The following is a 12,705-nucleotide window of genomic DNA, read 5'->3' as shown; positions in this document are numbered from 1 at the left end:
TTGACCCTGAGGCAATGCTTCCACTCAGACTTCTCTTCACATTACAAACTATACTTTAGGAATAAGAGGATGCACTTTGTGTGAATTTGAAAATTAAAAATCCAAAGAAACTCACAATAACAATTTGCAATGATTGTGTGCAAAATTTGTGTGTAACAACAGACTGGAATCTGATTCACTGCAAAATCACCCCCCCTTTTTTGTTAATTCAGCCAAGTAAATCAATCTGGAGACATCTCTTTTTGAGCAGATATGCTCATATTTTCCTTGACATATGTTTGCTAATTTAACTGAGACATTATTTTAGAGGCTATGTGCATGAAAATATGATTCTTACGGTAAGAGTGTAGGGTTTCGGCACACAAAAGACAGCCTGTGTGCTCTTAAGGCTCTGAAAATATGATGCATGAAAAAAAGACGTCAACTTAACATTCTCTATATAATGGCTTATGCGGCAGAACCTGACACTGTGGTAGCATGTTGATGAGGTTAAAAGTGAAGGCCCATGATGGCTGCTTTAACAGAGACAGGCTGAGAGAAGGCTTTTTTTATTTTGTGGGTGGTTCTGGATCATGTAATGGACAGATTTTGGTACAGGTTGAAGCCTAAGTTAACAGACTGCGGTGGCACTTTGTCCACATTTTTCACACTCGATGCATGTTTCAGTCTCAGATGGAGGACAGCTGACAAAGGCCTGCTTCACTATTGTTGTCTTTAATGTGGGAGGACGCTCAGAAGAACCCATCTGTGACGGCTATAAAGAATCATACCAATAGTTACTGTGAACGTTATTTGCTTGGCAAAGAGAGAGAATCATCTGTGTGCTTTCGTGATAAGTGTGATTGGTGAAGATGTTTTTATCCCACTCCATGGCAGTAGAGCTAATAAAGCCCAAAAGCTCAGTTTAACTATTTATTGCCTGTCTCCGTCCCCCACAAAAGAAGAAAGAAAGTGCATTTGTGACGTTGCAACCAAACTTCATACATAATGCAGCCCTCCCAGTCTTCTCTGATGGTGAGGATTCCATTTGGGGATGTAAAATTTACACAGCTGGCTGATTTTGACAGAGACAGAGCAGGAATATCCAATGTGAAACATTACAGTTTGCATGTAGAGAACCAAATGAGTGCTGTTACAGCATCTGCTGCTGATCTGGGGCTATCATTTTCCAAAAGATCCAGCATATCCATATTTCATAATAATATTACTTTGGTTATAGTAGTGGGAGGAAATAACCTTTAACCAATTCAAGGGAAGGAGGAAACTATTTATAACCACGAACATGTGTCCAGCACCTTTTCCCAGACATTATAAAGAGTGATTTTAGTTTAAAGGCAGCTAATTAATGGAGCTGGCCGTGTTCTATGAGGAATGGACACCACTTCTAGTTAATCTGGAGGAGTAGTGAGTACAAGTTAAATCGATACAGAAGCAAAAATCAGATAATGCAGGTTCTGTGTAGGTGTGAATACAATAATTCTCACCTTTGGTGTTTTCCAAGTAGAGCTAAGGCACTCTCAGGAGCCTCGGGAGACTCCCAGGTGTCTTTAGTTACACTATTTCAGTGTCAACTCCACTGAGTGCCGGAGGTAACAGAATGCTGACGTCTTGAGACTTGTTGCGTAAGTGTGATACACGTTTTTTTTCCCCCAATTCAAGGAAGATGTTCAGATTTTCTGGCTGTTTCGCTTTCTTTCTGTGGCAGCAGTTCCTGTAAAAAATGTCAGGGAATGGAGTCACATAACATGGAAGCAAGCTGTGTCTCTTTTTCATCCAATGACAGTCCTTTACAATCATAATTTGAATTGTTAATCTTAGTCAATGAGCCAATCCACATAAATAAAAAGTAAAAAGTAAAACAGGTGCTCAAAACTGTGTCCATAGAGTAATCTAATATATCGTTGAGCTGTTCACACTGTCCAGTAAGACAGAATAAGCAGAAACAGTGTGCTCTGATGAACATGCAGGGTCATTTAGTCACTGGCTGTTCTGTATCCAAAGGAGATCACTACTGGTTGAACTGGGATCTCATTTTTAGTGAGTTTTAGTGAGTTTGCAAAGAAATGTTTACCATGATTATCGATTTACCGTAAAATCAAATCTTTTTGGTAAGTTCCCCTGGTATAACGAGCACGACCAGTTAAATTGCATTTAAATGGTTAAAATGAGGGTTATATTTCTGTAATTTAACATTTAACCCTTAATTTTGGTCAGTTCCTTACTTTAAATTTAAAAGAATCAACTTAGATCATCTAAAACTATTGGGAGACAACACTCAAATGCATATGTAGATATATAAATGTAAATGTAATTTATTTATACAGCCCTTTACAACAATCCATTTCGGTTTACAGCAGATAATAAATAAAGAAAAGAATAAGTATAAAACAATAAAATAACAGTAAATGCAATAAAATACAGCAAAATTGAATAAGATAATATAAAAGTGTCACCATACTACTGGATATTAAAAGCCATCTGAAATAAGTATGTTTTTAGCCCTGATTTAAAGGGGCCCAGATCAGAAATAAGACATGTATAATAAGATATGTAGCATCAATACACATTAAAGCCAAATTAAGCCAAATATTTACATTTAGGTCTTACATTTTAGTTTCTTATCTTTAATCCAATGATTAACTGTGATAAATAACCATCGCTGATAATAACAGGCATGAAAAATGGCTACTGGAGCTAATGGGAATGCTAAGACAAAGCAACACGACACAGTTTCTGACAACAGCAGGATTAGTAAGTAGCTTCCTAATATTTCTTCTCTCTTTGAGAAAAAAAAAACATCTTTCTGGAGTCACTTGAGTCCCACGAAGCTGTAAAATGAGACACCGATTTTATGTAGACAGTCCTGTTACAGACACAGTGACCAGAAATCTGCTGGTAAGTGGGCTATTCGTAAGGTAACCGCCACCCCCTGCAGATGTTGTCATGGAAACACTCTTTTGGGGTTGTCTCTCTCTTGCTCTCTCTCATACAATGCAGCATTAGGATGTTAATGCTCCGCTCAGCACACAACAGTTCAGGTTTCCATGTGACTCCCACACTTACATAATGCAGGATTGAAGGGGAAAACCACTTACTGTAAATCATAACTGCATGTTTTACAGCGTGTGTGGTGGTCAAAGATGTTACAGAGGATGTTATAAGAATCTATACAGAGGAATGAATACAGATGTGTACATTTTTAATGTAGTTAAATAAAAACATCTGGTCCTACTGTATATGCAGGCTTGTTCTACCACATTTTTTACCTGAGGTTTTCTGTTATTTTAGAGAAGCTTCAAATGTTTTCAGAGGAAACCAAAGCTCCTCTGCTTCACGTGGCGTTTAAATTTCAGTGTAGTTACGGGATAAATCTGCTGGTGCAGGTTTCCCAGGATATCCCCCAACCTTCTGGGAGGGTGCTAGCATCAAAAGAAAACTATCAGCAGGACACTGGTGTGCTGGGAACGGTCTCTGTATTCGGTTTAATGCTGACGTCACCCAGGAGCACTGAGCCCTGCGCCGCAGTCGGTCCTGAGATGAATGCACAATATTTAAATCTGGCCTACCTGGTTCTCTCACTCCACCCTGTGGGCTCAGCGTGGCAGCACAATCACAAACAGTAACAAAACACACCGAGCAGGGCCTTCCGGAGAAAACCAGAACAACACAGCAGTATATCAGGTTCAGTCTGGAGAATGTTTGTGAGCAGGAGTCTTTATCAACACAGGTCTCATCACTGTGGCTCACCCAGCTGCTGGCTCCCGTCAAGACAGTCATAATCATCATCATTATCATTTGTTTTGAGTCCCAGACCAATTACATTTCAGTCTGACAGTTTTACAGAATCAGTGGTGTGATAAGAATCTTTTTTTTAGCAGCACAGCGAGGACTTTAGCCTCCACACATGACTGCTCAACCAGTGGAGATACATGGCATCCCAGTAAGAAGTCTTAAGAGTAGAAGAATCACTTTCTTCATGGGACATCAACATATTAAATGAACAGACACGTAATATCCTGTATAACTGATGAGAATTGCTAGCAGTGATTATAAAAAGAGCATTTATGTTGGTAAAATAAATAAATTCCATCAAAAGAGGCATTTATTACATGAAAGTCAAAGAAATACTGAGATTTTCCAAGATAATTACGATACTTTAAAGCCATTGTTCAGTGGTTTTCTTTGAGATTTTCTTTGAACAGCTAGGAAATGTATAGGAAAAAATAAGCTTCCCACTGAACTCTTTCTGTTCAACATAGCTGTTTAAATGTATTCCTAAAATCTATTTCCTATGAAGCAGGCTTCTAAATTCTTAAAAGATCTGTTTTTACGCTGAATATTTTAAATAGATCCTCTGTCACTGACCTGCATAGCAACGGTGAGAGTGAACCACAGCTGGAAGTGATTTAGTAAATATGGAAAGCTTATCAGATTGAATGATACTCACAAACACTGAGATCGTCCCTTTCCAGCATGTTATTTCAGTTTCTATCAGTATGTGAAAGGCTGAATGTGCTTCTTTTACATGTGGATCATTCATTTTTGCCCTTATTTGAATGAATGAAGGAATTCTGCACATATCTGACTGTGGGCCTTAGTCATACAATGCTGCAAGATACCAAAAATTAAAATAACGTGTCTGCTAGTGACCCTCACATGAAGACATTTAGCGCCCCCCCCCCCCTCACTAAAAGATTTCAGGACCTCAGACAGCTCCAGCAGCGCTTTTCTAACAGTCCAACAGGGGGCGCAGTGATCACACGGTCACATGTGGTGGAGAGCAAGCAAAGCTTTGCAGCTTCCACTGCTTTTTAATGTCATGTTTGTTTTGTTTTAGACATTTTTCAGCATAATTTCAGCAGTCTCACGGAATAATTGGCAACTTTTCTCTCCTCAGCCCGATTACACCTGCGCTTTGGGTACAAACTTTACGGGGCAGCCTCGCAGAGACAGCGGGGTAACAGAGAGCCGGAGACGGTGCTGCCGGTGTTAAACCTGAGGACAGCGTGGCAGTGCACAGACAGCTGCAGCGTGGAAAAAAGGAAGTTAAACAATTACACATAGAGTGGATCTGAGAAGCGCTTCCACTACGGTCACATTTCAAAGCCGGCCTATTAACAGGCACCACAGACCCCCTCCTCCCACTCCCACGATGCTCAGCTTCCGCGGCTCGCGTCTGATTGTATCGTGGTTCTGAGTGAGAGTGGCGGCGGACCGACGAGCTTTGCTCTGTGCTGTCTGCCCGGTGTGAGGCTCTGGACTGATGTCTCTGCCTATCAGGAATTTGAAGTGTCTGTCGCCGGTCATGTGCCAGTGTAAGGTCATCTGCAGCAACCGGACGCTGTCTCTTATGTTCGGGTGCAAGGTAAGCTTGTGGCGGATGCAGATGCGGCTGTAATCTAAAAGCAATTTGTGCGAGTATAGAAGAAAAAAGAGACGAGAAGAAGGCCTCTTGGGTTTGTTTCAGTTTTTGGTAATATTGCCTTTGTCTGGGGCTGATTAGCCCATGGCTCATTTGAACCGCGGCTTTCTTCAGTTTTGTAATTAATGACCCGCAGAGATCTCATTCGCCTTCCTCTGCTGTCCATATGTTCCAGGTACCGTCGGATTGATAACGTATTACCTTTAAATAGCGAAGTCGGGTTTTCATGCTCATAGATGAGTGATTTCGATTTAAAAACAGCAGGCTACCTCATCCTTGGCAGGCATGGCTGTGTTCAGTGGGAGCGATTCTTTACTATTAATGTTTACCACAAGTAACATTGGTCGCTATCAGATTTCTCCTCCTTATCTGGTCACAGCAGAGCTAAGAATACCATAGGTTTATATGTTTACTTTGAACCCAGCAAATCAAGCTGCATGGGATGGTTTTGACCTTGGGGAATGCACTTTATTGTTCAGGGCCACTTAAATATCATTCATCATCAGAGAAACCAGAGGCTTTATCCCATTTTGAAATTAGGGGACATAAATTGTGCCCCGCTGATTTCTTGTATCAGCTGAATCAGAACCAAGCTGTCAGCTGCTTATCAGCAAAAAAAACAGGCTTTTATGTTAAGCTGTGTGATTTGTGTTTGGTTGGGGTTCGTCATGATGAGATTTCATTCACTGTTTGTCCATCACATCCCAGATTCTTCCTGCCTCCCGCTCAGCTTCAGGTGATTCCACCATGGCAGCCAGCTCAGAGTTTCCCTCCACATGGCACTCTTGTCTGTTTGCACTCAAAAGCCAAATTTGATCACAGTGGTAATCTCTGGCCAGAAATCATCGCTACACTTGCCAAAATGATGCGTTCAGCACACGTATACGGAGCTCCAGCTAATGTGGTTGTAGATTCAGTCGCAACATTTTGGTTTGTGTCCAGTTTTGTTGCTACAGCCTGCTCTACTTCCTGCATTTGATCAGTTATGTACTAAATTTGACACAGCTGGACATCTCTGAGACGAGTTTCTGCATGTGAAAGGAGCAGCTTGTAAGGGGTGTTTGCTTTCTATGTTTCTGAGAGGGTGGTCCTGCTGTGCTCAGTATTCAATATTACGAGCAGAGATTGTTCCATGCGTCCCCTGCACCGCCCCCCCTGCCTACCATGTTCCTCACTATATTAATCTGAGACACTTCATTATGAAAGACATCAGAATTTTCTTCTCCAGCATTTAAGCTGCTTCTAAAGTCGTCATGACACACCACTGAAATATAACTCCACACAATATATGTATTCTGTAATAAGAACAGCATTCCCTGCCTCTTACAACAGCCGTACCACTCTGTGATGCTACAATTATGTCCAATGAGTCAAGATCAGCCTCTGCATTCTTCTTCCTTTTGCACACAGCTTCATGGAGCCCCGGCAGCTTATGTTCAGTCGCTCGCAGTCTAATGGGAGGTTGTTATTGGTAGTATTTCATTTGGATGTTCAGAATGAACCGTACAGTGCAACACTGTACTTTTAACACACCTCTGGTGTATATCCTGCCTCGCTATATATCACAGGTTCTTTCCTCCAGGTCTTATTATTCTCGAGAGGGCCGTGCTTACTAAACTATTATGTTACGAGAGCTACAGCACACCCGGTTATTTCCCCAGGTCATTGTCAAAGGTATTGCATTTGCATAACCTTTGTTGTTAGAGAAAGCCCAGCACAATTCCACTTTGTCATCCTAAATTCAAAATCTTAATTAAAGAATCTCTTAATGTGTTTGTAAGCATTCATCAGTGCTTTAATGTGTGCTTTATGCTTAATGCACATCGACGGCTTCACAACATTTAATCAGAACAGCTTGCCTTGCTGGAGTTTGTCTTCAGGCTATGATTCAGTGCAGTATTTACACTGAAGGCCGTGCAACACGGAACCATATCCAAAGCAGTGAGCTCACATTGAAAGGGAGTCTTCATGTACTGAATGATTTAGGACTCAGGGATCAGTGTGCCTTCATCTCAATATCAAGATCGATAATCACCTCATCCCAAGAATCAATTCTTACTGTAAACAGACAGCCTGTTGTCGGTCATTAACAGCTGGCCAATGAGATGGCTGAAAATAAGTGTGCTCTCGAAGAAGAGGGCAGTGCTTGTATTCCTTTGTTTATCTGGGGGATCGGCTGCAGAATTCCCCTCAGCTGAACCTCAGCTCCGACATTAAGTTTGGAGAAATGCTGCAACAACAATAAGAAGTGGCCGGGATTTAATGCTCTTTAACGTTAAAACCATTTATGGTCCATACTACCTTGATTACATTTTCTTCTCTGCTTGTCTGCACCTGAGAGCAAAAGATGTGCAGCTTATAGCTGCCGGTAATTACACAGAACTTGGCACATTACAGCTACGAGAAAACAGATGCAAGTTATAAGTAGCTGTATGTCTTTCCTGTGGCATTACAGAGCAAAACATATGTTTTTTTTGTTTTTTTTTACAAGAGAGACTTTGGCTTAATTTAAAGAACTCACCAACATGATCCTTTGCTAATGCCAAAGCCACCAGAGTTAGATCTCCACACCACAGCAACATGGATTACCTACTGAGCGCGTCATAGCCACATAAATGGCGGTGCTTCATGAGAGAAACCATTACAGGTCTTTGTTACACACAGTGGTCCATAGTGGACTGGTTGTTAATTGCCTTTTCTTGTCAGAAGCAGAGTGGAGCATAATATATCAAGAAGTCACCTCAGTAGGCATTTGGCACACAGATGTGCATGATCAACTTCTGAAATTTAATCAATTCTCAGCTTCAGTCAAGTGCAAACAAAGTCACAGTTACTTACCCTCCAGGTCTTGGTTGTTCATAAGAACAGAAAACACATAAATATGCTCAAAGTCAGTATTTCTCTCCATAAGCCAAACACCAGTATCAGCCATAAAATATATTCATTTTCAATTTCAACACTATCTGATTCTGCTGTAATGCCTGAGAGATCCCTGATTCACCTTTTAATTGCAAGGCAAGATAATTAGAAGATGATAGTTACTTAAAATACTTGCCACATCCCTCACCCCTTTGCATCTGGAAGGCTGTGTTTGCAAGCCAGGCTGACGATCATTTGATATGATGGAAGACCCACTGCTGCTGCTGCATGTTCATTTCTTTGAAACCACTAAACAGTCTTGCAGTACTGGGCAAGAAATGGCTTCTGCTTGCGTGATTGTGTTTGTGAATAAAAAAAACAGACGACTGGTGAGGATTAACACTACAATCCCCCCCCCCCACTACATGTGCAACATACATAAAAATGTATGTACTCAGCATAAAAATGGTGTGTGCATGCTTCAGCGGACAGGGGGGGAGGGGATGAAATGATGGCGGCCGCTGGGCTTCGGCTGAGGTTGCACCTGAACTTCAAATCCCCTCATTCCTTCCCTTACGTATTCATTCATTTAAACTAAACAACCTTCTTCTGGTTTTGACACATTATGAAGCAAAGCCTTCAATCAGGCTAAGATTTCCGTCTGCTGCTACAGTGAAACATCACATTTGAAGGTGGTGTTTTTAAGCTGTCAGTGATCTCAAACTAGTCAGCTTTAGGCTCTAAGAGTATGTCTTCATCACATATTCTGTATCTTTTCTTCCTACTTAACCAAACTTCATGTTTCCCTTGAGCTCGGGCCAACTGGTGTGTTATTCTTTACCTCTTATAAATTTATATGATAGTCTATTTCAGGTGATTTGGCATCTCCTAAAAATGTTTCTTGCCTCAAGTATAAAGTTCCTGTGAAAAAGTGGCTCCAGACACATGAGATGGATGGAAACTTGCCCCCCCCCCCAACCCTCAGCAGAAGAACAACAGGCAAGCACCCACTAAGTAACCATTTACTGTATCTATGACTCTAATCTGGTTATTAAATTTGAGGATGATGCATCTGTGGGTCTCTTATCAATGATGAGTCATCCCACAGAAAGAGGATTGAGAATGTCATTAAGATAAGAAGAACATAAATGAACAAATGGCTATGTAAGCTTGAAATGCAAGGACACGTAGAACAGGACTGAGCATCTGTACCCCGAGTAGAAGAAAAGGAACCTTTTATTTATTCTTCGTGACTTTTTGTGTTAACTAAAACAAGCCTTCTGGTGCTGAGAAAAGCCCAACGCCATTTTAGAAATATAGATTTTTAGAGAAAGTCTGGGACACTAATAAGCCTCAGAAAATATGCTGTTGCAGGTCATTTTTCAAAGTTTTTAGTTGGGTATCGTTCACACAGTAAGACGAGCACCAACTCCATCTCCCTGTGGAGCAGCTGCAGTCCAGGTGAGGCTCAATGTGAAGCTTCTTCACTCTGCGGTCCAGGAGCCTCTTTTGGATACTTGCACAGAAGAACTCTTTCTACTTCTTATTCATCTTTGTTTAATTTGACACATACTTTATACATAGTTAAGGAACGCTATCAACTATTTGTGTAAAAGCTTTGTGTTTGCTCTCGAATTCCAGCACTGCAAAGAGATGAATGACTCCGCCTGAAATATGACTTAAATTTGGGGGAAGATGGTGAATCTAGACCGTCTCCATGGGGGGATAAAGCAGCTCTTCTTTGTTGTAGCTCCTTTTTTAGATTCAGGCTAGATGGAGTCTTACATTAACATCCTGCTGCAGCTCTAAGCCTTCTGCCCCATGGAAAATGTAAAGTCTGTTGTTATTGTTGAAGTGAACATAGCTACAGGGTACTAACACTTGTCAAAGTGTTGTGCCAAGACACCTTGGAGAACAGCCTTAGGTTATCGCTGGCAGTGGATGGGTGAATTCTTCTGTTTTCTGAGGCTTACATATACGTGAAATAAACAGCTACACTGGTAGGTGTTGGCTGGCACCATCAATTGTGAAACTGCGGATGATATGAAAGCTGTGCTTGAGGTTTATCACTTGTGAAGACACTTCCAAGTGAAAATCAACTGAGAAGGCAACAATGATTGCATTTTGATGGATTGTCATGGGAAAAGGAAGCTCAGATGACCGAGAAAGAAAAACATTATTTTTACTTCTATGATCGATCAAAGTTACAGTGACAAAGCCAGACAGAAAATGTTTCATTTAGCATTTCCTATTATGTTGCTCATATGTCATCAGTCTGGCTTTAAAGACAGTAAAAGCCACAGCAGAACTGTGACTGGTTTATAGGTTACAGTGGGTTGGTGTAGGGCTTTGCTCGCTAACATCCAGCAGGTGTTCTGGCCAACATATTTTATGTGTAGGGATATTTTACGTGTCATTTCTGCAGCTGTGCTGATAGAAGAGCTAATTCTTAAGCCTGGGCCACTGTTAAAACATGTGAGAGGATGAAGCGTACAGTGAAAGTATTTTGTTTACCAAAAATATGTCTCAGTGAATCTTAATTGCAGTGACTGCGGATTATGTCATTACAAAGTAAGCACGAGGCAGCTCAAAGGTAAAATATAGGCTAGATTGTCTGCCGCAGGAGCATTTATAAAAAAGAGCATTTATGTGTTATGACAAGTTTGCATATATTGGATTATTATTCGAATAAGAGGTCTGCTTGGAAACGAGGTGTAATTAGCGGCTGCCTGAGTAAGTCTTTGTCTATGTGTTCCTTTAAGAAACTGATTAAATTCAAACACATTTGCCTCTCTGGGTTTATTTGATGAGATTGATTGTGCTGCACATGACTAAATTCCAGCATGCAGTTCATACTTACAGCTCTGCAAAATGTCTCAAAGATTTAGCACCCAGCATGAAATGCCTCTGGGTTATTCTTTGGAGCATTACAGATAAAAATTAAGGATTTATCATCATTAAAGCAGATGTAAGCTGATGAACTTTCTCAAATTCTTAGGATTTCTTACCTTTAATCTACACCTGATGGGCCTGGAGTCTGAGGTTCTTGGAATATTTATGCCTGAGAGATGGTTTGCTTTTATTGCATTATTCAAAGGAAGAGTTATTAAAAATGTTAAGCTATGTCCGTGAATTACAAACTTAAATGATGGTCAATAGCATTTGATAATTTGGTCCACATTAACTGGTCATTTTGCCATTAAAGGAACATCTGATGCAGCTGCACGCTGTGCAGTTCTTAATACTCTACAAGACGGCCTCCTGCAAATTGATGAGGCCCTCGTTATAATGACCTATGCAACAGAGTAATTTCTCAGAGACGTGGTGGATTCTTTGCCTTATGATATACTGATGCAATAAAACTTGAGGAACTCGGGGGAATTTGTAAGGTAATTTTTTTCTGGACTGCTTCTTCTACAGTTGGAAACAGATTAGCTGCAGCACCTAGTGCCTGTGATAACTTTACCGAGGAAAGCTCATTTAAGTGACATGCTGTCCAATTATCTTCATTAAAACAGATGATGCCATTTAGGTTTTGCATGTATTTGTATACTTTCAGTAATCCTACACTGGATGAAAAAGGAAAATGATTTACACTTAACACCATTAACCCTTGTTATGTTTGCCTTGCATATAAAACACTGGAGACGAGGGGTGTGACGAGACACGATTTTAAGAAAACTACCATGACAAAATATATGACTGGACCAACAGAGTTTTATTTAACCGAGTTTATGTAAGCATGAGCTTTTAATAAACTTCTTCTTCCACAAATTAAAAACTAAATTGCCGCGGAGTAAGACATTATTTTCATACAATGCTTGCATATTGTCCTTATCAGTCACTCTGCTGCCATTTATCATTTCTGTACCCAAAATGCTGCCAAACAAACGATTTGAAAGTGACAGGGGCTTCTTCAATGGTAATACCGGTATATTCTGGCTGCTTCCCGTCTTTCTCCTCCTCTTCTTCTTCTTTTCCTTCTCCTTCTTTAGGTTCTGGCAGGCTAGATGTAGCAAAGGCACATTACTGCCCCCACTGGTCACAAATAGAAGTTTAGATAGCTCACAAATCTCGCCTTGACGAAATATCGTCAAATTAAATCTCGCGAGATCTCGTGGCACGAGATCTCGTCACACCCCTACTGGAAACCAGTCTATTTAGTGTGATCTTTTCAGGGTTACATGAGACCAAACTGAGGCAAAGCACAGCACATTGTATGACTAAATAAATATTACTGCAGGCTCATTGAAACATTTGTCTCAAACAATCAGAAAAGGCACTTTAAAGTATTCAGATGGAGTACACAGAAATGTCACAGTTCAGGAAGAACTGAGGTCATACAAAACACATTACCAGCTAAATATAATTATATGATCTGCACTGTGTAATGAATTTGTTTTAGACATTAGGAGAAGTGTGAG

At 40.6% G+C, this 12,705-nt stretch overlaps 1 protein-coding gene across 4 annotated transcripts in view; it reads left to right on the top strand.

The window, feature by feature from the left end:
- LOC140280434 (disks large homolog 4) overlaps positions 1 to 12,705 on the top strand; it is a 70,643-nt gene that overhangs the window by 17,225 nt on the left and 40,713 nt on the right. For 2 of the 4 annotated variants that reach the window (XM_072375780.1, XM_072375779.1), the window contains exon 1: positions 5,181 to 5,365. The exons of the other annotated variants lie outside the window; for them this stretch is intronic. In XM_072375780.1, coding sequence (XP_072231881.1) covers positions 5,264 to 5,365 — 102 coding nt within the window. In that variant the 5' untranslated portion in view covers positions 5,181 to 5,263. Of the gene's footprint in view, positions 1 to 5,180; positions 5,366 to 12,705 lie in introns of those variants that run through there. 4 annotated transcript variants of the gene reach the window in all.

Source organism: Leuresthes tenuis, unplaced genomic scaffold, assembly GCF_036924035.1.
Source record: "Leuresthes tenuis unplaced genomic scaffold, fLeuTen1.0.hap1 SCAF_21, whole genome shotgun sequence".
Lineage (NCBI taxonomy): Eukaryota > Metazoa > Chordata > Actinopteri > Atheriniformes > Atherinopsidae > Leuresthes > Leuresthes tenuis.
The sequence above is the reverse complement of the archived record's forward strand: the minus strand, read 5'-3'. Positions and strand labels throughout refer to the sequence as shown.